Genomic DNA, 24,528 nt, shown 5'->3' with positions numbered 1-24,528 from the left:
GCAGCAAAACAACAGTTCTGCATTTATTAAATTCTCCTCAAATGGTCTGGCACTGACACAGCATAGCTTGTTTTTCTAATTCATGCATAAAGTTTGTAGGGCAAATTATCCCCTGCTGAAAGGCTGTTTGCTTCATTCCTTGATAACGTCACTTGCTAACTCTCAAGGAGGAGCTATGGCTACTTTGTGAGATACTCGGAGGCTTTAATCTGGCAGCCTTAAAACACACAGCCTGCCAGTTTTTCTTTGATGTCTTATCACTGCCACCGTTCTGCATGCTTCCAAAATTTGTTAAAACCCTCGCAGAGCTGATATGTCCGATACTCAGCTCAGTCCTTAGGAGCCCAGCACTTCCAAGCCTGAAAGCGCCTGCATGACTTCCACTCTGATTTCTTTCCTGCAGCCTGATCCTCATGAAGCCGCAGAAGCCGTTCCCCCAGACGTACTTCCCACGTCTCAATGCTGCCCACCCCCTCTTCTTGCGGGGAGGGGACAGGATTCCCGTCAGCCTTGCCACTGCTGCCTCGCTAGCCAGAAAGATATCTCTGAGTTGTAACAAGTCATGCCCCTTTCTACTACCAACACTATACTCCACTCCTGCAAAGGGCCGTAGATTCACGCAGTTGGAGTCATGTCTAAGCACAACTCAATATCTAAGCTCTCCAGATCTAAGAGCTGTGTTAACATAGTGACAACAGCACAGACTGTACAGCTAAGATTTACATTCCACGCTGGTCCTTCCTTCCCAACCTCACCTCATGATCATATGGCTGAAGTACTACTGTCAGGGCAAGGAGCACGGCCTGCCACTTGTGCCGTCGTCACCACCAAGACTGCCCTGGAGACTCTGCGCTCTGGTAGCGCTGGCAGGGCACCAGGGAGAGGGCTCCAGGGGCACAGGCCACCTCCGTTGAAGCACGCAGCACCCCACACTGCATGCCGGCAGCACGAGGGGCCCCCAGCTATCAGTGTGCCACATTTAGCTGGTGCTCAGGGGCTGATGGGGCTTACTGCTGCTCGCCAACTGCTGGCCAGATGTGGCAAGCTGAAAAGCCAAGCAGCAGGTTAGATCTCAGCTTGTTTTATAAATGAATTTAAAGGAAGACAGAACTTCAGAGGCAGATCCTATGAAAATCACTGACCACTGACTTTATTACGACAAATTTTTCATGGTGATTTTTTTTTTCCCCGCTTAATTGCTTCACAGCATTTATGAAATATGCACAGGCGGGGGGCTGCATTCCTGCCCTGCGCAGCACAGTTTTCAAGGCAAAGGCACACAAATGAGGTAGGTTGTTGAGGCCACTGCAGTTGCTGCTTCTCCTTTGTAGCATTGCAAAGTGGTGGTTTAAACTTCTCAGGATGGCCAGTCTAGCATTTTTGATGAATGCTGAACTTCCTTTAAGTAAATGAATGTGTTATTATGCCTGTGAACCTCTGAACAGCCTCTTTGCAGCAGATCCTGTAAATTTGATTTTGACAAGTAAGTATTTAGCTATTTCTGACAATGCGCCTATCTTCCAGATCTAATTGGAAGACATGGGCCTTTGTTCATAAGGAAAATGTAAAGATTTAATGAAGAAATACATCAAGTCGAGACGCTCAAAGCACTACTACAGATTTAACTGAAGACAACAGCAGACTACACTAGAACAGTTAATCTCTCCAGTGTGATTTATTTTATAAGCAATGCTTACTAGTTCTCCTTTGTTCTTTATTATTCAGACAGGGAACACAGCAATCGTGTACAGATGCTACCCACAAATCTGCTTGCAGCACACTTTTGCCAGTGTTAGTCTGTGAGGATCATCGCTTCCCACATGCATGAAATCTACATTAGATTGCAAAGCCATAATCAAGAAAGTTCAAACATTTCCCTAGGCCAACGCTGCCTAAAGAATTGATTAAAAACCAGTCAAGCCTGGAAACCGTTCTCATTATATTCCACAAAGCAAACGCGAGGAACGGTCCGCATCTCTAAACCACATTCCTTCCACCCAGTCCCACTTTCAAGTCCTTGCAATTTAGAAGAGCAAACAAACCCCAAATCTCATCTGAGCAAGGCAATTCTATTAGTAAGAGCCTTTGGAGTGGCTGCAGCCCTTGTGCTGCAAAGCACCTGACTACAATGCCTTACTGTCTGCGCTCCCATGAAATGGGAAGCATTGTAGAGAACCCCAAACGATGCCTTTGTACATCCAAACAAATCAAACATACTGGGGACAACTTTTTTTCGAATTCAAACGACAAGTGACCAACCCAGCCAGATCCAAAACAAATACCAAAACCTGGAAATAAACATCAACATTTCCAGCTCTTGCTAAACTTAGCTCTTAAATCACCTGCTCTCAGTATCACAGGTTTAATTTTTTTTTTAAAAATTTTTAATTTAAATATAAGGTGGGATTTTAATACAACTTTCTTGCATTTCAGACTGTAGAGAACACCAGAAGTAAATATGAAAATCCACTGCATCGCATGATTTTAAACTGTTCTAGTACTAGAGGGTTTGGGACCTGTGGGGGAAAAAAAAAACCCAAACCCCACAAACAGGCAGTACCAACTTGACAATACTGTTAACAGCAAGGTAAAAAGATGACAGAGAGATATGAATTTACTCACTGATACAAGCAAACCCATACAACATTGTTTGGAGCATGCTGGAAGGATAAACACAAAAATGGAAAAACTAAAATCATTTACCTCTCTCTGAGTCCAGGGAAGCATGAAGAAACAGAAAGAGCAAGTTAGAAAGCACTCACACAGACACAGCTCCAGCATATGATGAGACAGGGTAGCTGAAAGAACTGCTGCACATTTAACACTCGCTGTTTGTTTGTAGCACAGTGTATCTAAGCATACTGCCACTATTTCCTTTTGACACTTGCTTTGGTTCAACCCTGTTGTTCTGAAGTTTGTATTTTTGGAAACATGCAATGAAGCCAACAGGCATCAGCTGAATTTAGAGAGGCAACACAAACATATCAACACTGGGAGGTAATCAAGCTTAAAATACCACACATAAGTCCGGGAAGTAGTATGCAGAAAGCATAAATAGACATGGAAAGTGCATGAACTTTCCTTCTTCCAAAGTATCACCATTTAAAGCAGACACTGACAAAAAGTAGAATAATTCTTCAGGCTGTGAAAACCTTACGTTGTTTAAACTGAAAGAGTAGAAAGATCATTGCGAGTTTTTTTTAATGCCTTTTCCAAAAGCTTATGCCCCAAGGTCACTTGGGCTCCTCTGATAGTTGCACCCTGAAAAAGTGACAGCCTGGGGAACAACCTGACATGAGCACTGAGCTGAAGCCAGGATTTATAAAAATAAATCACTATACACCACCATTTCTGAGGTACTTCAGCAACCACTAACTCTTAGTACAACTTAACCAACACCCCTTTCCCAAAGGTGAAGTCAGGCAGGAGAGGCACAAACTTCCCTGGCTGGGGGCTGCCCTTCTCCCCCTCCCTGCAGAGCTGCTTTGCCTGCCCTGCTCGCTGCCTGAGCCCCGGAGAGGGCTTGCTGTGGGTCTCCACCACCCACCGGAGCTGGCTGCTCTCCAGGTGACGCCAGCCACCATGAAACACCAGCAGTGTGAGTTCGCAGGTACACACGCACTTCTGGAGCTGTCATGGTTTCCCTTGACGTTACCTCAAAGGGTTAGCTGTGCTGGGGAACAAGGTGGGTTGCTGTCTGCTTCTGACCACCCTTCCTTAAAAACAGGACACCATTTCATGCAATGCATAGTGTCTCTACAGGGATAATAACCGTTCTTCAGAAGAGAGCTGCTTAGTCCTGCTCTCCCACCCCTGCCTCCTGCATGCATCTCACAACTCCCCTTTTAAGAAGGGCTCACCTCCAGTGAGCATCCAAGCAAGGTTCATGTACTGTGCACAAAAATGTGGGACCCTACATCATCCTAGTTTGTAACTGACTCTGAGAAAAAAAGTAGTGGAGTGGAAAAATCATCCCATCTCAAGTAATAAGGGCAGGATTAAAGACAGAGCACACTGAAGGGAAGGGATCCAATTCTCATTAGACATCTCACTTTAGCAAGCTTGCAAAGCTTACAGGGATTGATCTGTTGCTTAGAAATGGCTTAGTGAGTAGATCTGGAATAAACATAGGCTTTCAAAGCCAGGGTTTAACTAAACATGCATATGGTTAGCTAATGCATGGGACTGCGAGTTACACACAGATGCATATGCATAGCTAGAAGATTAATTTCTTTCTTATGCCAAGATGAAACCTCTCCTGGTGTGACTTGTACTTGTTGCCCCTTGTAATCTCCACATGGCTCGTTGTGAAGAACAGTAATTCACTGGAACAACATCTCCAGGGACATGGTAGAGTCCTCATCACAGGAGGTTTTCAAGATGTGACTGGACAGGGTGCTAAACAATCTCATCGAGTGTCCGTTTCCTTGGATCAGATGGTCTTTTGACATTCCTTCCAATCTGGGCTGTTCTACGATTCTAAGAAAACAGCCAAGTTGGAAAGTTATTCCATATTTACAAATGTAACAGACATTCCCTGAAATTTTACAATGGAAATGTGAGACTTAGCCTCATCGTAAAGAAGAAAGACAGGGCTCTCTGCTCCACTTCCTTCCATGCAGTGAACTGGGATATTCCCCTTTTCAATATCAAGTGGTGACCTGTGTGGATCTCCCCAAGCAAAACCCCACTCATTCCCTCACTTTAGCTACACGAGCTTCCTACTGAGCTTTGCAGAATCAGCAAGAACTCCACCATGCCTACTGCTAACATTTTATAAATTAAGAGGCTAAAATTAGTTCTCAGTATTGCAAATATTGGAAGTTTTTCAAGCCTAAATGGCCCTTGATTCTATATTTCAGTGCCAATTTGAAAATGAGAACTGAAAAAGTAGTATCACTTTTACTTTCCCAGAAAATACCCTCAATGTTTCTAAGTAGTATGAGAAGCAAAATATATGTAATATTCTTCATGCATTAATCACTGGCTTTATATGAAGTAGAGAAACAGATACTCTCTCTCAGAAAAAACTTTTCTATTGGAAAAATCTTCCAGCCATTTAGATACAAGGTACCGGGGGGGGGGTGTGTGTGTGTGTGTGTGTGTGTGTGGATGTGGGGGTGGGGTGTGTGGGGGGTGAAGCAGGGAAGAAGAAATGCCTTTGATCTAGCAGATTTTAAACACAGTACAATTAGATGCAAAACATGACCTGCCGGTGCAAACTCTTAAAGGGAGATGTGTTAATTCCCCTATTGTTATGCAAGATGCAATTGTACAGAACAATCACCTTTGCAGCTGCCAGCAAAGACAAAGAAGAGAGCACAGGAGGAAATTCAGGAAGGTGAGACAAAAATGCAAGCAGTTGGGCTGCTGAACTTCCCCAGGCAGCAAGGAATGAACTCTGGCTGGGGGACTCCCACACCGTGGGATGCACGTGAATCAAGGGGGGCTGCATCCTGCTTCTAACCAGTTAATTACAGCCTTTCAATTAACCCAGTATCTCCTCATAAGAGTGCCTTTTAATTTATGAATTATTTTCACACAGAAGACTATTTGCTTGTATTCTCTTCACATTCTTGTAGCTTGAACATTGTTGAATGATTTACCTTTAAACTGAAATAAATTACAAAAATTCGCCCCAAGGCTAAAAAGCAGACATGGAAGGTTTCAGTTCAAATGGCAGATTTTGCTGATGGCTCTAAGTGCCAGAAATGCTGCAAGAGCAGCTGTGCAAGCGCTTCGGTATGATGCTCTACATATCCTTTTCCAAGCTGACTGAGTTAAAAGGGGTCAAGCAAGAGCTTGTCAATAATGCGAGAAGACGATACCTAGAAAATTGTGTCAGGGCAGCTACACAAGACTGGAGATTCATTTCTGAGGGGAAAAGACCAAGACCTCCGAGGAAACAGCCTGCAGAGGTCTGAGAAAAGACCCCCCTCCTAGAGCAAGCCCCGAGGTGACTCTGCCTCCCTGGCAAGGGGGTGATGTCTCCTCCTCCCCACCACTTCTGCCAGGCTCATTTATTTCTGGTTGTTTTCCATGTAGCACCTTCCGAGGCAGTGCATTACAGTACCACCGAGGGCGGAGGGTGCCTGCCTCCCCCATCACACCCTTTCCTCCACACTCCTCTCATAGAGAGGCATACCCGGCCCAGGGGTGCAGCAGAGGCAAGACAGCTGCAGAGCACGGTGTAACTGATGGGGCATCACCTTGCATGAGAGGTCTGCACAATGTATGACAGTGCTTGAGCATTAAGACAATTTCTCCTCCCAGCCCCAGGTTTTGTCCATCAGTGATTGCTGCAAGTTGCATCCTGGATGCTCACTGTTGGTATAAAAATGCCCAGCCCACAAGCTGAAGGGTAACGGAGGTTTCACTGGGAGGTGAATAAACTGAGAGGCACAGTGGTAATACCCCCGTCTCCCAAAAAACACCCTCCATGTAGCACTTATGAGGCCATATCTGGATTTCTGCATCCAGGTTTGGGCCCACCAGTACATGGGAGAGAGTGACAAACTGGTGCGAGTCCAGCGAAGGACCACCAAGGCTGCAGGAACCACGCTTGTTTAGCCTGGAGACCAAGGGAGCTTGTTAAGACTGGGCATGAAGTAATGGGGAGAGGATCTAAATAGTGTCTCCCACTCGCTCATAGAAGGATTTAAAAAATAAAGCAAACCTAAGTTTCTTTGCCAGGAGAGCAGGTAAGCCCAGAGAGATACTCTGAGAAGCTATACAATCTCTGTTCTTGGAAGTTTTTAAAAACATCAACTAGAAATGGCCCTGAGGTAATCCTGTACCCTGCCCAGCTTTGGGCAGAAGGCTGGTCTAGGTGACCTGCTGCGGTCCTTTCCAGGGTAACGTTTTTGCTGTGACTCTAACAGAAACATCAACTCACAGGACAGAGACGTGCTGTGCAGAAGGACATGGCCATGCTGTCCTTACGCAGATGACCAGCCTATGGGCCTGTCCCAGGATTGGGCAGAGGGAAGCTGGCAGAGGCAAAACGACATGCCTGAGAGCCCTGGCAGCTCAGGTCCCCCAGGTGCCCATCCATCCCTGTGACTGGGACAGACGTCCTGGAGTCCTAATACTCCACAGTTGCTACTGTTGTGTTGTCTGCTTCAACAAGGGCTGCTGTAAGACTACAGTGTGATGAAGAGCAAATCACACCAACAAACACAACAGGTTTTGTTCCTGTTGGCATCTCCGATAAGGCATTTGAGAATCAAGATGATGCTTCCATGCTTGGCTAACGTTTTAGTGGGGCACTGGACTGCACATGAGCCTGGGAGAGTGTTAGGATTCTACTCCCCTGTAATTTAAGTCTACAGCCCAACCATTTTTGTGACTGACACATTCAGCTAACAGGGTGAAGGGGTTAACACTTCACACCTCTTCATTCCTGTAGCTTCCCCTGGAGTCTGACTGGCTCAATTGTCTTTTTTGAGTAGATCAGAAAAAACAAGACTGCCATGTGTCACCTACACCCTGAGCAAGTACAGAGGTCTGCCCTGCAACCTCTGTCATCCTTAAACATTTTTACGTGGGACTATACCCATCAGCAGCAGCCCTGACCATCTCTCTTCCTAAGAGATAATGACCAGCTGAAATATCTTTGCTTTCAATTACTGTAGAGTTTTAGTGGAGTAAAACACATTTTACTTGATTAAAAATAATGATGCACGGCACAAGCCTCTTGTCTTTATTTACATTATAACTACTTGCCCAAGCATGTCCTCTGAGGCACAGAAGAGGCCCTACTCTAGTTTTCTAATTTGCAATTAGTAGTCTAGTAGCACTTAATGCAGCAAAATGTTTACATAATGTGTATTTACACCTCAACAACAAAACATCACCAAATAAAGGAAACCACCTTCACTTCGGTGCACTTGAAAGTCTCTCTGTTGCTTAGAGAATGATTATGTCCTTCACTTACGTATGCTACAGGACAAGGGGTAATGGCTTTAAACTGACAAAGGGTAGATTTATATTAGATGTAAGGAAGAAATCCTTCACTGTGAGGGTGGTGAGACACTGGAACAGGTTTCCCAGAGAAGCTGTGGCTGCCCCCTCCCTGGCAGTGTTCAGGGCCAGGTTGGATGGGGCTTGGAGCAACCTGGTCTAGTGGAAGGTGTCCCTTTTGTTTTCCAAGAAGTACCTGACTTCCAGCAGACTGGCCTTGAGTTTCTGGGTCCCTGCCACCACCAGGGTGGAGACTGAGTAAAAGTACAACACTTTCTGCAGAAATCCCCTGTTCACTGTGGGCCAGATTGTGCCATTAATTTTTAAGCAATTCTCCACTGGTAGCAAAGATTTCTGCTTAAAAATTCATGGCTTGATCTAGCCTTCTGTTGATAATCATATATTATGAAGACTACTATAACCTAGTCAGATTCTATTTTTAAAACAAAAAGAAAATGAGGCACCCTGACACATTATATGGATCCACATTATTTTGTAAAGACTAAATTGTACTCTTAAGACCAGAGGCTCTTAATCAGTAAGTCCCACTGATCTGGGTTTTTGGGTGCTAGACATCACATTGGTATCTGAGAGGCAAGCTGGTTCCTTGTTATTCCTCAAGTCCTCTCTATAAATAAGCAACCTTGGGTCACTTTACCATTTCTTCAGGGTTTCCCTCATCTGCACATACTAAATGACAGTGACTGAAGACCTGAGATGAAAGAATGGGTGAGCTCCCTGAAGGACACTGCCACCCCAGGCACATCCTCTCTAATGTAAGCCAGGGGCATCTTTCATATCCCACTGCAGGCCACTTCCCTCTCCTTAAGAAATGTTATGTTTGGCTTTTTGAGGAAAACAAACACATTTTTGGAAGCATGAAAAGAAGTTTGAATGGCAGGCCACCTTTTACCCAAATCACTAGATCATCATTTCAGATGGGTCAGTTGGATATGAGATTTTCTGTTTTAATTTTTTTTTAAGAATTATTAATTCAGCCATAAAGATATTGCCAATTTGGAAACTTCTTAAACCATATAGAGAAGGCTTTAATATCACATCAAAATATAACAACAACAATAAACCAAATTCAGGGACATACCAGTTATTTTCTTATAGGAGGAAATGAAACTGAACGCTTCTTACTGACTTGATCTTCCCTGATTTAGAATTGTTACATTTCAGTTTTTGACCTGGATTAACTTCACCCAGAGAATAGGGTTATCTCAGCCTATCTCAGACTACACTGGAGCAAAGTCTGCGCTCTAACACAAATCAAAGCTATACAGAACTGTTGAACCAATACTAGCACTCTAATATCAATTAGATCAGGATTTTGCCCCCAGTAACAGAGTTTTACTTCACATCATGAAACACGGGAAACTCACAACGGCAAACCAAAAGCCTTGACCAACAGGATACCCAACAGACTATAAGAATACAAGAAACAACAGTAGATCTTCAATACACAACTTAATTATCTAAAATACTAATTCAGACAGTTTGTATGATCTTCATCTGTATTCCAGCTGATTAGTGTTTAAAATATCTTCATAGATAGGATTATTTATTTGTATACATCCACTGTTGTAGAAGGGGAAAACTAACCTGTATTTTTAAAAAAAAAAAAAACAAACCTCGAACTGGTATTACATAATAAAGCCTCACTATCTTTCTCTCCTTTATCTTCTCATGAAAATAAATAAGCCAATTTTTACTAAGAAACGCTCCAGGGCTAAATAATATCCTTTTCCTCACTCATGAGTTGTTATAATTACATTAACTGCAAGGCAACAGCTACAAAAACATAATTAAAGCCATAGTTCTAAGAGATGAAACACTTAATGTATCTACCTGACAGAGATCAAGACTCAGCAACGTTTGCTATCCTTTAAGAAAGCAAAAATTACTGCACAGAACAGGGAGAGCAATGAGGTTCCGTCACATGTGAGAAACCCAGTTTAAGAGTGAAGCTGCTGAGTTTAAAGAAAAAGATAAATGTGCTTGTCTCTCCTCCCTCCCCTCTGCACCCAGCGTAACGAGGATTCAAAGCTATATATCAATTAACAAATCAATGAAATTTCTCCTGCTGCAAATTCTTTATGAATACAGATAGGATTAAGCAAGTGCAGAGACCTCAAGGCAATATATTACATTTAATTCATGGAAGTTTCCTCTTCTGTAAAAAGAGCCATTAACCACTTCAGTTCAACTAAACATATTTTTACATGCACGTATCCCCACACACAGAGTAGTACTTCTGTCTTTAACCATGTTTACCTCTTTTGGAGCTGTACAAAGATTTCAAATTGCACAATCTCCACTGTCAATCAGGGGCTGAAAGAAGAAAGCCCAGACTGGCTAGCTAGAAGTTAGCCGGGAACTACACATAAACAATTATACAGGCACTGTATGTTTAAGGGGAAACACAGGCAGGTTTCTTCTCTTCAGTAAACGAGGTTTCTGCTGTTCTTAACCACAGCATCTTTTTATCCATTAACATTGCATTACCAGTAAAAACAAGTTAGAATCATCCTCTACAGAATCAGGCTGGTCAATACGCAGCCAGTAACCGCAGCCAGTTTAGGAACATGTATAATTCTGAGCTGAACAGTCCCCCAGACCTATTAATCATCAGGATCCATTAGTTAGCTTACTACTCAAATGACCAACATCTGTAGGGATAAAGGAGAGGGAGAACAGCATCAAATACTTACCGCTCAGCACATAGTCCAGCATTTCTGCTACAGTGCTCTCCTGAAGGTTGTTAAGTGTCAGCTCTTGGAGAAAAGAAATCTGACTTGCCTTTGTCACACTAGGAGCTGTAATTTGCCTTGCAGGCATCCACACAGAAGCTTTAGACTAATGGACCATAGCTTTGAAAATAAAGCTCGAGACAAAGGCTACTCCTAACGTGAGACTGTTGTCTGGGGGGGAAACTGAGGGTTTTTTTCTTGTCACTTTTTAAGTTTCTTACCTTTTTGTTGCAGCAAACAGGAATTTAATGCCAAGCACGTCACACACAACTCAACGCTCTGCCTGGTCCCCGTCTCCGTTAGCGTGTATCTAGGCATCAGATGATGCAAAGTGCACTTCATGCAGCCGTGTACTCGTACTTCAACGATGGGGGCTGAATACCCCCGAGAACAGCAGCTCATTCATTTTGCATCGAGTTGAAGCACATCATGTCAGCTCCCACTCTCCTCACGGACTGTGCACACTTGTGTTTGCCGGCTCCAGCTGTGAGCAAGGGGGTGCTTCTCCCTGGAAGGCACCGCTCCATGAGGGGTGTGTCTTCTCCTCCCTTCCCATTGCTTTTACCATGTGCGCGCTCCCCACGCTCTGACCCGCAAAAGAGGCCCCTCTCCTCCCCTTTTAACAAACCTTCACTGCTATGCGTTGTATTTCTAGCCTGTAAACTTCCAAGATTAACCTGCTGTGACAGAAGCAATCTTTTGGGGGAAGCTGAAGCGCGCAGGGAGTCTTCCCCTCCCAGTTTTCCAAAACCAATGCAAAGCTTTCACAGCATGACTTTGAATTGAATGCAACAGAGAAAGAAAATCTCTTTAAAAGCCAGCAAAGATTTACGGCCAAATTCAAGAATTCAGACAGAAGTACAACTGCATTTACTTCAATGAAATTACACCTGCTTATACTAGAAGTGAGATTTATCCTTGAGGTGTAAAAACAAACACACCAAATAATTTGATTTTCCAGAACTGACACATGCAATAACAAGTAAATCTAATTTAGAGGTGCTGCTTGCACTAAAGGTGACAGTAAACACAACGCTCCCGAAGCTCCGGTTTTTAGTTGGCAAAACTCCCCATCAAGCGTGCTCAACCAGCAATAAAGAGCCACTTCCCCAGGGACTGCACTCAAAACTTGGCAGGGCTTAAACCCCATCCTGGGGTGTTCAGCTTTCACAGCTACCCACGGCATTGCACAACACTCCTCCTGGATGCAGGGGAGGGCTGGAGGAAGGCTAACTCCAACCAAGGAACAACTGCAGCAGAGTGAGGACACGGGTCACCACCCTGCACATCGCTCTTCTCCATCCAAGGGACTCGCTCCTTCAAACTTGCCAGACGAGCCACCTGAGGGATCAAATGCTGCCCTCCTCAAGGAAAACAAGCCAACACGGCTAACACCCACCACCCAGCCTCCTTAAACTAGCTGAGCTCAACATGCGTGCAAGCAGGGCAGGGAATGTGACCATGGGTATTTCCACCAGCAGATCTGAGAGGGTGAAAAGCAGTGGAGAACGGTTTGCTGGCGGTCACTTCTTCCAGCCACACAGATGCATCAGGAGCAGGATGTTTGTTCACAACCTAAATATACCCTGAGAGTCTAGTGAGGTTGGTTCCTTCCTTCCCTCCTGTGTATCATCAACAAGGTTTGGCAGGACCAGTTACGCTCAAGTGACAACCTGTGCCATCCTGAAAGCTTTCTGCTGATTTCCATGGGAGTAACAGGTTGGAATTTAATAAACAAATCTGTTGATGCTGCCTAAGAAGAAACAGATCCAACTCTTTCTTTCTTGGATGTACTGGACGCGCAGGATCCTAACAAATCAAGGCCACGTAATAATTTTTGCACTGAAGCAAACAAGTAAGTTCTCAAAAGTCTTGACACAAATGTAGAATTCGTGGGGAAAGAAAGGGGCATTTTTATGGACAAGTAAAACGGCACCCACAACTGGTTAAATGCAGTAAAATATACATGAGCTACATTTTTAATCCAGGTTCCAATATGCATTCAACATTACTTGTTTAAACTTGCAAATGAAGGCAGAATTAATCTGATAACTATGACAACTACCCTCTCCATTGCTGTTCTCCTCTTATACTCTCAGCAAGTAGCATACAACAGGACATGGTACCCTTCCAGCTGGCCAAACAACAGCACTCATGAGAACAATGTCAGACTCCGACTTAAAAGGCTTCTAAGGAGAGATGCCAGACTTTGCCATTTTAATATGCTGGAACAGTTTGTGGGAGAGAACCACTCTCCCCTGAACCTCTCTTCAGTACAAGAAAGGAGATTCAGCCAAACTTTGGAAACCTGTAAAAATAAGTATAATTAAAACTACTTCCCAGTCTTCGAGTTTTTAGTTGGCTATCTAGTAAGTGAACTGGGACTGAATTCTAAGTCTGTGTTGGTTTTGATATTTTGGTACATGATAGATGTGATACTTCCTGCCAGTGCACCTTTCACTAATGATATAGCTAGATATAAACATGCTGGCTCTGTTGAGAGAGTTATTGAGAAATAACTTGCCCTGGTATAAGCATTCAGCTTCCCTTTCCCTTGCCCCACACTCTCTCCTCCTTTAAGTATGTTGCTTCTAGTTGTTGTCTATGGAAAGGGCAATGAATGTACCTCTGCCACCAGTTACAGGAAAATTGCCCAAGGCTTGGCCAGCAGGCAGTTTCTGAAAATTAAAACCAATTTGGGCCCAATTTGCTTGGTAACTACAACTGTGCCTCGTGTTTGTCGTTCTGGCAAAACTTAGCTTTACCAGTCCTTGATCCCACCCAAAAATGTGAATTCAAACATGAATCTAAAATTTTAGGTATAGGCTTTGGGGAGTGGTGGTGTCTGATTTCTGATTCCTTAGCATTTACTTGGCCAAATATATGTATTCTGAAAATGAAAGATGAAACTCACACAGAAGACTTCTTTCATGAACTGCGTTTTAAAGAATCATCAGCAGTAACTTCGGTTCTTGAGTTTTGAGACCAGTCATGGAACTTGCAGCACTTGGCATTGTCTGACGGGTTTGGCTGACAGGCTCTCCCCAGCAACAACTGCTACCACAAACCACGTGAAAAAATTTCCAGCACAAACACTGTGCTGAGTACCATTTCCCACTGCCAGCCAGCGCTTTCAGCTTGCAGCCAAATCACCAGACAGGAGGGATCTTTGTACTACAGTTTATCTACAAGCTGCAAAGAAATGAGCTTGCAGCAGGTAACAGGTCAAATTTACAATGACAAATACATCACAAGCAGCCAGCCCTGTCAAGGTGAAAACTGCCCAGGAGAGCTCTCAGCTCCTAAAGGCCCAACAAATTCAACTCCTACACTGCCAAACGTGCCAGATTCAAGGCAGCAGGGGTGTTCTGGAGCATGTCTGGTGTACAAATTGTTCCAGCCTCTCCCTGCTATCACGTGCTCCCCTCTCATGGGTCCCCAGCTGGGTTATAAGTCCCCAAGCTGCTGAGTTCCTCACTGGAGATAAGATTCAGCCAAGCTCATTATCAGGGAGTAGATATTTAACACCATAAAGAATCTGGGCAGATCTTCACCCACTCGGCAGTGATGACAAGCCCAATTCTCTGGTTAAACTGCCAGTGAACAGCAGGACATCTGAGTAAATGAAATTAGTTTCTACTCTAGACACAGGGGTGGGACCATGTTCTCCCCAAATTGATCAAATATTCCTACTGCATGGCCAGAAGCTGTTTACCTCGGAGCAAACTACCAAGTATCACATCACACCCAGCCCTGGTAACACCAGCAGAGCTGTGACTGGACTAAGGAAACAATAACACTATCAGTGGCTGAGATCCTTGTACTCACCCTGAGCATGTGCAAAGATTGGATCCAAACATTTCACATACAGAAAATTTTGAGGAAAAAAGAAAATTAGTTTATGAGGAAGGAATATGGTTTCAGGCTGCAGTTTATTTCCGTTTGAACAAAAGCAAAATGATATTACAGCAATAGATTCATGTTGTGAGGCCAAGAGTGTATTTTTGCAGGCGGAGAGGTAGTTAGCTCTAGCAGCTGCACTCACAGTGCTGGCTCATACATGTAGACCTGTAGACTTGTAGTCCTACACTTGAGATAAAAGCAGAAGCAGGTTTGCATCCCAGCTCCTGTACCTGCAGCATTCAAAGCTCCGCTTCTGCCCTACCAGAAGAGAAACAAACGTTTTCCCAAGCTTACCCTGCCTTTTGCTATTGTGAGGCATCCGTCCTATCCTGAAGCAAAACAATCTGACATTTCCAGGAAACAAAAAATTAATTGTTTTAGCAAAACTCAGAGCACAACAAGAATTTTGTTTAGTCTTTAACAACAGAGAAGCTTAAAACCTACCATCATTGTGATCATCTACTTTCATCACAAATTATTAAGCAGCAATGGCAGTGCCAAATCTTCTAATTTATCTGAAATTTCATTTTATTTTAATAAAAGAGATGGGAGAAAGTAAGGGACGAGTGAGGAAACATTTCATCAGTTTAAATCCTGGATTCAGACAGGTATATGAGAATATACATAGCACAAGACAAGTTTCCAGCATCCACGGAGGAAGAAAGTTTGAAATACTACCTTGAATCCCAAAGGCTCAAAAGTGACAAAATGAATATAGCATTTACAAATGCCTGGGTTGGTAATATTCCAGAAGAGCTTTGTTTGTTTTTTTTTAAACTAAGGCCCTTGAAGCCACGTACGTACTTCATAAATGAACAGAGGACACAAGCAATAGCTTAGTTTGCTTTGTCTAATTCATCTCATTATGTTCCTGATGGTAGCTCTGAAAAAGCAGAGATGAAAAGCAATTTTCCTAATAAAACACACATGAGTGTCCCTCCAAAAAGAAAAAAAAAAAATCTTGCTTAGTGCATTTGTTTTCTTGTGGGTGTGGGTACTTTTTATCTTAAATATATACCTAGATTGTTGGGAGATAAGACATGTAAAGCTCATTTGCATTCTTCAGACATCACCAAAAGGAACAAGCTGAAAATAAACTACTTAATCGAAAAAGACTGATGATACACAACTTCAAAGCAAAAGCAATTCAATACATCTGTAGCAAACAGAATTACACCTGTGAAAAGCTTGCCAAAAGAAGGACCTTAACTGCTATGACATTGTCTGCAATTGCAGAGGACAGGCCATAAGGACTCAGGTGGACCTTTCCAGTCTGAGATACTGAAAAATTATACTTTAAGTTATCTACTGTTCCTCTTTCTGCACCTTCTTGACAAATACAGCATGATCCCAAACACTGCCACACGTCAGTAACAGGTATCCCCGAATACAGCCAAGCTCACTTTCACAGACTCTTGTCTGAGGTGGAAAAATTCACTTACTTCACTGATGTTGAACACAAGATCAGCAGAATGCCAGGTCGTATACTGAAGCCAGCCACATTGCCTGACCTTGCAGACTTCAAACTCTTTCATACTCTCCTAAGATTCATAGTAGCCTCTTTACTTTTCCACCTGTTATTTTTTTTTCTTCTACAAGAACAACTCTAGCTGTGCTAAAGAAATAATATTTACACCATCCTGCTGCTCCATGGGGTACTACATTGATTTTGCTGAGCAGTATCCAGGTTTTCCAGGTCCACACATTATGGGCTAACCCAACTCATGCTGAAGTTAATAAAAAACTTCCCATCAATTATAAGGGGAATTTGGCTGACTCAAGGGGCACACAAGTGTACAGCCAGCCAGCTTTGAAATTAATCAAGGTGGGGAGAGGAGAACTTCAAGCAGTAAAATACTGAAATTTTAGAGACAAGTGAGTTCTAATTTTAATCCATCATTCAAATTATAAATTGAAATTATTTTTATGGCATTAAGATGAATAGCATTTATGTGAAGCAGACCATCATCACAAGAGATACAATGCACACAGATTTTTCAATGTCATTAAGCACAATTTTCTTCTCGGAAAAATATGGCTGTTCATGTGACACGGTTTCTAAATACAAAAACAAGCCAGAAAAAAAACCCTAAATGTTTAAGACACTTGAATTATCTGTTGAAAAAAATCTTTTAGTTTTCTCAAATCAGTGTTTAAGTTTCTGCTAATCAATCTGCACATATCAAAGAGACTTTAGTAGGCGATCTACATCCATTGCCAGAGGGCAAATTGGGCTGAATACCACTGACAAACAAAAGCCCTTTTCCCTGTGGAGCCAGTATTAGGAAAGAAGCCAACATACCATCCTCAGAATTAAAAGCCTGAAGTGAAAATGCTTTCTAAATATATGTAATGGATAAGGCAGTATATGCTACAATTTACATAAAGATGTACCAGCCACATATAAATATTTGAATTGCAATCAGCCAGTAGCAAACATGGAAAAGCATCCTGAGGCAGATGTGACATTTAAATAATTGAAGTGGTAAGTTGATAACAAGAGCATCGTCTTATATTTTAGAGGCACCTTCCAAATTATTATACTAGTGCAGTTCAGTCAAGTTTGTGACTGTGCTTAGAGAGAGAGACAGGACAAAATTTAGACCTTGTTTTACGATAGCATATACCAAATTCCAGAAGACCTTCAGTGGTCTACTAATACGCAGGCCTGTCACAAGTTCCCTTGATATCAGGAGCATAACACTGATGCAAACATGAAAAGTGTGTGTTTATGTAGGTGGATATAAATATTTACCCAGTAAAGCATATATAGAAACATCCTACCTCTCTCTAACCCACTGGTAGAGCATGGGAATAAAGTCCCTGGACAGGCAGAAGAGCTAGAGATGGGTGATTTTCTGGCTGTACTTCCACTTTTCAGTTTGCTGTATTAGAAAGCTGTGAATGTCCCACATTTCATTAAGTAGCATAACATAGAGACAACTGAAGGAAACCCTTTCCACTGCACAGTAAGTTTCCTCCTCTGAATTACTTTTTCAGAAATTATTTGCCTGGTACAGTAACAATTTTTTGTAAGTCAAATTTTTGCCTACAATACAAAACAATAAGCGTAGTAAATACATGTCTTACAAAGGTTGACCTTTTCAAGCAAGCCACCACACAACAGAAAAGTCTGTTACTGCTCATACAAACATGCTATAATCAAGGTAACAAGACCTGTATTGAACATCTCTGCCGGCATGGTGCTTGTGAGTATTCTTAGCACAATTTTTCTTAGAACACTGCTCTTTTCTTCAATGGTCTATGCTCCCTGTGGCTTTTCTCCTCAGAAGGTTTTTTCTATGCCCACCTTATTAGTAACTAAAGAGCTTCAATATATATTAGACTATCAAACTGAAATCACTAGTGGACTAATTTGGTTTTTCTCTCATCTCCTACAGAGACCTTAGACTAGACAAAGTTTTGAGATGAGATTTTTTTTTTTTTTTTAAAGAAGTGTTATATATATTATTCATAAAGCTGTCAAAGCCTAATTCTCTTGTGAAAATTTAATCCATGGCCGGCTCCCTCTACACACAGTCCCTACTGTTGACATATCATTTGAGAGATGTGTAACTAAGAGTTTAACTTCAGCGCTGCTCTAGATGAAGGGGCTGAAAGAAAGGCAGGCGCTTTCAATTGCCTGCGACTGGTTTGGGCAGGAGGATGTCGGGTTTTGTTAGCATAGCCTCTGCTGAGAGGAAGCAACAGATTGTGTATGCACCCAAGTGCCTGACCAGGCAAAGTAAATATGGTAAGTTTAAACCACGTTTGATCATCACGTAAGACCAAAGCTTCTAACTGGGTGTTGAAAACAAGGAGGGCTGCGGACAGCCTGGGAGCAAGATGTTTTCTGTTCACAGCTACAGAGCCAGAGAACAGCCACTTTTTGCATCACTTGCATCACTGTTTTACCACAGAGTTAAAGCAGCAGTTAAATATAGGAACCCAGCCTGGACGCAGCATCGGCTTGATTGACATACAGTGAAAAGAGTAATAGAAGAAACCATCAGCTCTGCACCCCAATCTGGCAGTCAGTAGCTCTCTACACATTCACAGGCGGCTCAGGTTATTCTGGAGGGACCTGTGCGATAGTCACTTAAGTTCACTGTTTACCCTAGCTGTACTGTAAAGCGTTTTGAGTTTAATAGGTAGAATCATAGGCAGTGTGTGGAGATTTTCTAGCATAAATTTGTAGAAAGACTTTAAGCCAGGGACTCAGTCAATATGCCATCTTTTTTATTAATTGAGACAACCTGACTACATCACAGTGTTTATCTGTAGTCCAGGTTTAGACATATCGTTTGTCTTAAATGAAAGCTTTACAGCTGAACAACTCCAAGTACTATTTTAAAAGCCTGCCTCCCAGAAGAAACACTAGATACAATTCCCAAATTATATGCAATATTTTCCATTATTTCCTGAAAACAAATACAGAATAGCAAGACATTCTACAATAAAATACTTAAACAGGGTTCTGTTTAAGGTGACGAAGCATTTGTTGCCATGCTCAAGCCACTAGCAGAGCATGTGACACGTTTTAAATGGTTGTCTCACTGTTTTTCCTAATAAGAGAAGCCTCCTGCCATTTTCCCCACTTCTTTACAAGCAAATACCTCAAGCACAACCCCGAGCTCTCCTTCACAGGTTTCTCTGTCCCAGTCCCTCACTCCCAAAGAAATCCTTACAATTCTCCTCTTCTGTGTTTGTCCCAATTCTGTTGCTCCATGAGACTTCTCTGCACTTGTGCTAATGTACTGCTAACTATGCTTCTCAGCTGCTGTTTCTGTATTTAAGCCTCTCTCAAATATCTATAGCTGCGAAGCCAAAATTCTCCCTAAGCATATCCTTTTATCTTAGCTGCTCTCAAAGGGTGAAGCTGTCGTTTGTAAGCACCTGAGCTGCTCACAAGCCTCATCTGTAACACAGAAAAATTCCTCGCTGTCACATGTAATCATTTTTCATCTCATTAGTGGCATTAGGCAGAATGGATTGAGGGTTGTTGCCCTAACACAGCTGAAGCCACTATTGATACAAAACCATTCAATTGGTGCAGAACTATGGGTGCTTATTTCAAGGTAAAATGGCCCTATTTCAATGCATCATCAGTCTACCATGTCTTTCATGTTAAATCCCAAAACTACAATAAACCAGTTTCATTAATCAAAGTAAGAATGCACACATACAGCTTTTTGCAGCCACTTAACTATATTTCCTTGAAAACACATTAAAACTGTAAGCTTCACTGGGTTTCCCCTTTCACAGCTGTATTGTTTCACTCCACTCTCCTAGAACACACTGCACTTGCAAACAGTAATGTCAGGCCTTATAAATAGGAAGTTTTGTATAAATAATCACCTAAACTATACTTCTTAATGAGAAGGGAAAATGATATCAAAACATACAGAAAAGGATATTCAGATGCAGTTGGCTTAGGGAAAAGGAGAAAGGAAAAGATTACTCTAAAAAACCAGCTAAGAATATGGGTCTGAAAAGCCACTAAAATCCTTTTCCTCCAGCGTAATCCCTCACCTATGCCCTATTTACGTGATTCCTCACAGTATGTTTTGTCCTTATTCCAAGGTTACAGGGACCAAGGGGAATAGGCAATATTGATTAATGGTATCTCAGAGTTTGAAGAGTTCAGCTGGGATTACACATTCTTTGAAGGGTGCTATCTTTTCAGAAGAGCAGGTGCAAACACCACCTCCATTTTAATTTATTTTATTTTCTGCTTTTCTTGCTTTTCTCTTCTTAATGCAGAAGTTTCTTATTCATTATCCTGTACAGCTTGATAAGCTTCTCTCACAGAATCGGAGAAAAACTCATCTCAGAGCACATTCGATCATCACCTTGAAGGGAATCTAGGAAGACCTTAAAACACCTCCCCCAATGATGCAGCTTATTATAAGCCACACTGCATCACTCAAGCCTGATGTTGTGTTGCTTGTACACAAAAATATTTTCTGAAAAGAGGAATATGAAGTACAGATACAAAAGGATATCCCAACCACACTAAACTGGTATTTATTGTCTGTACTCCTCCTAGCTTTTAATTGCCTAATTCAGGCCAGGTATCCCTCCTAAAATCTCATGTCCATACAACAGACATGCACTGAAGCTCAAGCCAGGTAATACCTGTAAGTACACAGTCTCAGCCAGGAAATACAGAACATAACCCCACGAGACAAGCACCCAACCTGAAGCATAGCTTCCTCACTCCCCACTCACCCCTTTTCTGCCCTCTAACAAACCAGTTCTCACTCAAGACATGTCCCTACCCCTCTTAGCTTGACATACCCTCAAAACTAAGAAGAAAACATTTACCCTGCTGTAGCATTGTTGCTGAGGTGAAAATTACCAATTCTAGATGTCTAGAGAAAGGTTCCTAAATCTGTATTTAGACATTTGATTTTCAAAGACACTGAATATGCAGAGATCCTGCTGAACTCAGTGGACAGTGCACGTGTCTCCTGAAACCAGCAGAACACCTCTGAAACCAGGCTACTTTTATTTAGCTGTTGAAACGGCAAGATGGGATACTATTTTTAATTCCTCATATTGTGAGCTATCAATTTACACCATTTCCACCTCATTTTCCACAGATTTGTCCCATTTTCTGTCTCACATCACACCCCAACAGTTTTCTCAGCTCTTGCCCTAACAGCTCCTGGGATAACAAAGCTCAGGTAATTTCTCTTTTGTTGTTAGGACTTTCTTCTCTTCCAGCCTTACAGGATTATGTCCATCTCACTTGGGCCATCTATCCATTTAGCTGTCTGCTCTCCCTTTTTGAGGCAGCTTGAGCCTCATCTTTGGTGCTTGTATTGTCCTCGTTTCTTCAATCCAGTTGTCCTCTCCGCCTTTCTCCCCTTTTTGATTCTCAGCCTCATTTTATTCCCTGATGCCTAGGCAGCAGAAAAAAAGCAGCAGTTCAAAGAAGCAGGGCAACGGACATCAAAGCACCACCACCACCTGACAAAACGGGCATGATTAGGGCAGCGGAGGGAGCGCAATGCTTTCACACCATCTAGTCACAGACAATGAAAAATTGAAAAACAGAAAAACGATCAGAAAACCTGCCTCTCCATCACTTAAGAACCAAGCCCAACCACGCTCCCTCCTCAGCCTGCCAGGGAAACGCACAAACCATACAGAGAAATCAAACCTGCACTGTGTGGTGACAAAGCTAGTGGATGAACAAAGACTTGTGCTACGTGTTTTGTCCAACATGCCAGGTGTCAGCACAGTCCAGTAACCAGTTCCGTATTCAGTCCCATCAAAGCTGTCTCCTGGACCCACCCGCAGCCCTCCTGGCCAGCTAACCACTGAATTTTTCAGCTGGAATATACTGCTGTTGTATGGAGACACGAGGAGAGGCAAAACTGTGATCTTTCAGGCAATTAAAGTCCCGTAGAGGTTTTAAAAGTTGAGGCAGGCTTTGGATTGGTGGAAGAGTGATGAAGATAAAGGAGGATTCAGCGAAACATGCTAACGGAAACTCTTTAACAAAATTGATGGGCCATTACTTTTTCTCTCTTCCTTGTTAGCGAGCTGCTCAGAAAGCAAAGGGCATGCACCAGCAGTCGAGACAAAACCCAGCCTGAGGAATGATTAATGTACAGTCCTGCAGCTCGAAAGTGAAAAGAACAACCCCTTTATAGCTTCCGTGGGCTAATATTTTCCAATGTGCTTTTAAGCCCACAAAAAAAACTATTATGTAATGGCTGGCTTGTTAAGAAGCAAACACAGCACTGACAATTATTCACTGAATACACTTGTGATACCACAAATCCTCCACGTGACAATGACCTCAGTGATCTTGAAATCAAACTATTTAAGCAAATGTGAGGACTTTTCTTATTTACAAATAATACTAAATGAATCGTCATGGCTGTTTTCAGTCCGGCAGGAGAGGAAGACTGTATAGAGTATGGTGGCTTTTACTTTTAAAAATCACATGACATCACCTAAGAAACCAAGTCTGCCAAAAGGTTGGACAGATACAGTACACTTATTTTCCTTTAATGCCCATATATACATATCAAACATAGCAGCTCAGAGTCTACATGTATACATAAGCATATATATATATATGCATAACCACCCATTTGTGGGAACTTGCTTTTACGAAGGTGCTCCAGCCTTAATCTTAAAGTCAAACCTATTTTACTGACTGATTAATTGAGAACAAGGGATGCTACCTTTCAAAACACAAAATCACCACACAGCCAAAGTCAAAAAAACAATGAAGCATTTGCTTATCACAGAACTGTTAAAAAAAGAAACTCTAGAGGTAGATAGTAGGATAGTAGTGTAACGTATGGAGAGAGTGATTACAGCCTCTCAGAAGATGTTTCTGCCTGAGGTAAGTTAGCAGACACATCCTCAGATTAAACTTTCATCAGCAGATCTCTGTATTTCATCAATCTTTCATTACGGCGTAGCTTAGAAAATCATCCGGTCAGGTGTCATTAGAAAACCTCTTCATCTTCCAAAGCAAAATCTACCCAAATAAATTACCACAAGTGAAACAGAGTTAAAAACAAGGGCCGGCAGATCGATATGGGGTTCAAATAGCTCAAAGTAGAGGAAAATATTAATTTCTACAATATTGTAAAATTTAAACACTGCCTTTCACAACAAATCCAATATATTTTATTATACAGGCTCTTGGACCAGAACATGTAGCTAATCAACAAATTCATGTGCAACAGCTTCTGGAAGAGCTTCATCCCAGAAATGGGTATTTCATCAACTTCCTGGACAGTTAATCCACCAAAGCAGCAATGTGATCCCCATACTTTTCTCTGATGATGGCAAACTCATAATAATCGGGGAAAGTTGCTTTTGAAATCTGCAAATAGCTCTCTGGTGTTTCTCGCCTCAGGAATAGATAATTTTACCAGGATCTGCTTTCTAATGTATACATGAAAAGAGATGCAGTGCAATTTCCAGCTCAACAATAAGGTTTTCTCAGCTCAGGTTCTCCTGTCACCAAATGCTTTTTTCTTCTGTGTTAGTGCTTCTTCAGCAAATGCTATATCATTTATGCTATGCTTCAAAACATGTTTCCTATACTGAACCTGTCTATGCCCAAACACATTGTACCTCTGATTACTCAGTCATAAGTTTGTTCTTTCTGCTTGTCTTTTGGATCTTCTGCTATCTACATCACATGCAGTCTGAGTTTAGTTACAAATAATAGCTACACTGCTTTGCCTAAAATATTATTTTTTTAAATGGGTCAATAAAATGTTAAACAAGATAAATTTCAAAAAGAGTGGGCGCCAGTCCTGAAAGTCATACTGAAACCAAAAATTTCTATAGAAGCATCTATCCAAATTCTTATGAAGTGCTAAGAATAGGAAAGCTCTGAAATCAAACTTACGATGAAAAAACCAGATTTCACTAAAAGTGGCTAACAACATTAGTGTTCCAGCAAATTAAATTTTAAGGCGGGTTTTGGTTGTGTGTTTATATATGAAACCTTCAATAAACTATTTCTTGCTGTTATTTACAGCAGCCAATCAAGAAAGGTCATGTTCTCTAGAAACAAGAAATACTCACTTTCAACACGGAAAGGCCAACTCCCTTTTCTGATGGTAGAAACATGAGAAAGGATTAGTTTATTTCCTCTACCAGTTTCCCCGTATTGTCAATGTCACAAATAAAATCTTTTTTTCAGGAAAATGGTAGAGAAAGCTTCTACCTTTAATGACTAAGAGGGAGAACACTGGATTTGTTTCGTTGGGTTTTTTTTGTGTTGTCTTTGTTTTTGTTTTTTTTTAAACTTCTTCTACATACTCTGTAAGTAATCAGTTTTCTTGATAGAGACAAGAGTTTCTGCTAAGTCTCAACAGAACTGGAATTCCTCTTTGGTCCTCAGATATGGCATGAAAACAGG

General features: G+C 42.0%; 1 protein-coding gene across 6 annotated transcripts in view; it reads right to left on the bottom strand.

Annotated features, from left to right (window-relative positions):
* APBB2 (amyloid beta precursor protein binding family B member 2) overlaps window positions 1-24,528 on the bottom strand; it is a 105,135-nt gene that overhangs the window by 16,229 nt on the left and 64,378 nt on the right. Inside the window, exon 9 of one of the 6 annotated variants that reach the window (XM_086463924.1) lies at window positions 17,406-17,411. The exons of the other annotated variants lie outside the window; for them this stretch is intronic. Coding sequence (XP_086320050.1) covers window positions 17,406-17,411 — 6 coding nt within the window. The remainder of the gene's footprint in view (window positions 1-17,405; window positions 17,412-24,528) is intronic. 6 annotated transcript variants of the gene reach the window in all.

The sequence above is a fragment of the Leptosomus discolor genome, chromosome 4, assembly GCF_034619465.1.
Source record: "Leptosomus discolor isolate bLepDis1 chromosome 4, bLepDis1.hap2, whole genome shotgun sequence".
In the NCBI taxonomy this organism is placed as follows: Eukaryota; Metazoa; Chordata; class Aves; order Leptosomiformes; family Leptosomidae; genus Leptosomus; species Leptosomus discolor.
The sequence above is the reverse complement of the archived record's forward strand: the minus strand, read 5'-3'. Positions and strand labels throughout refer to the sequence as shown.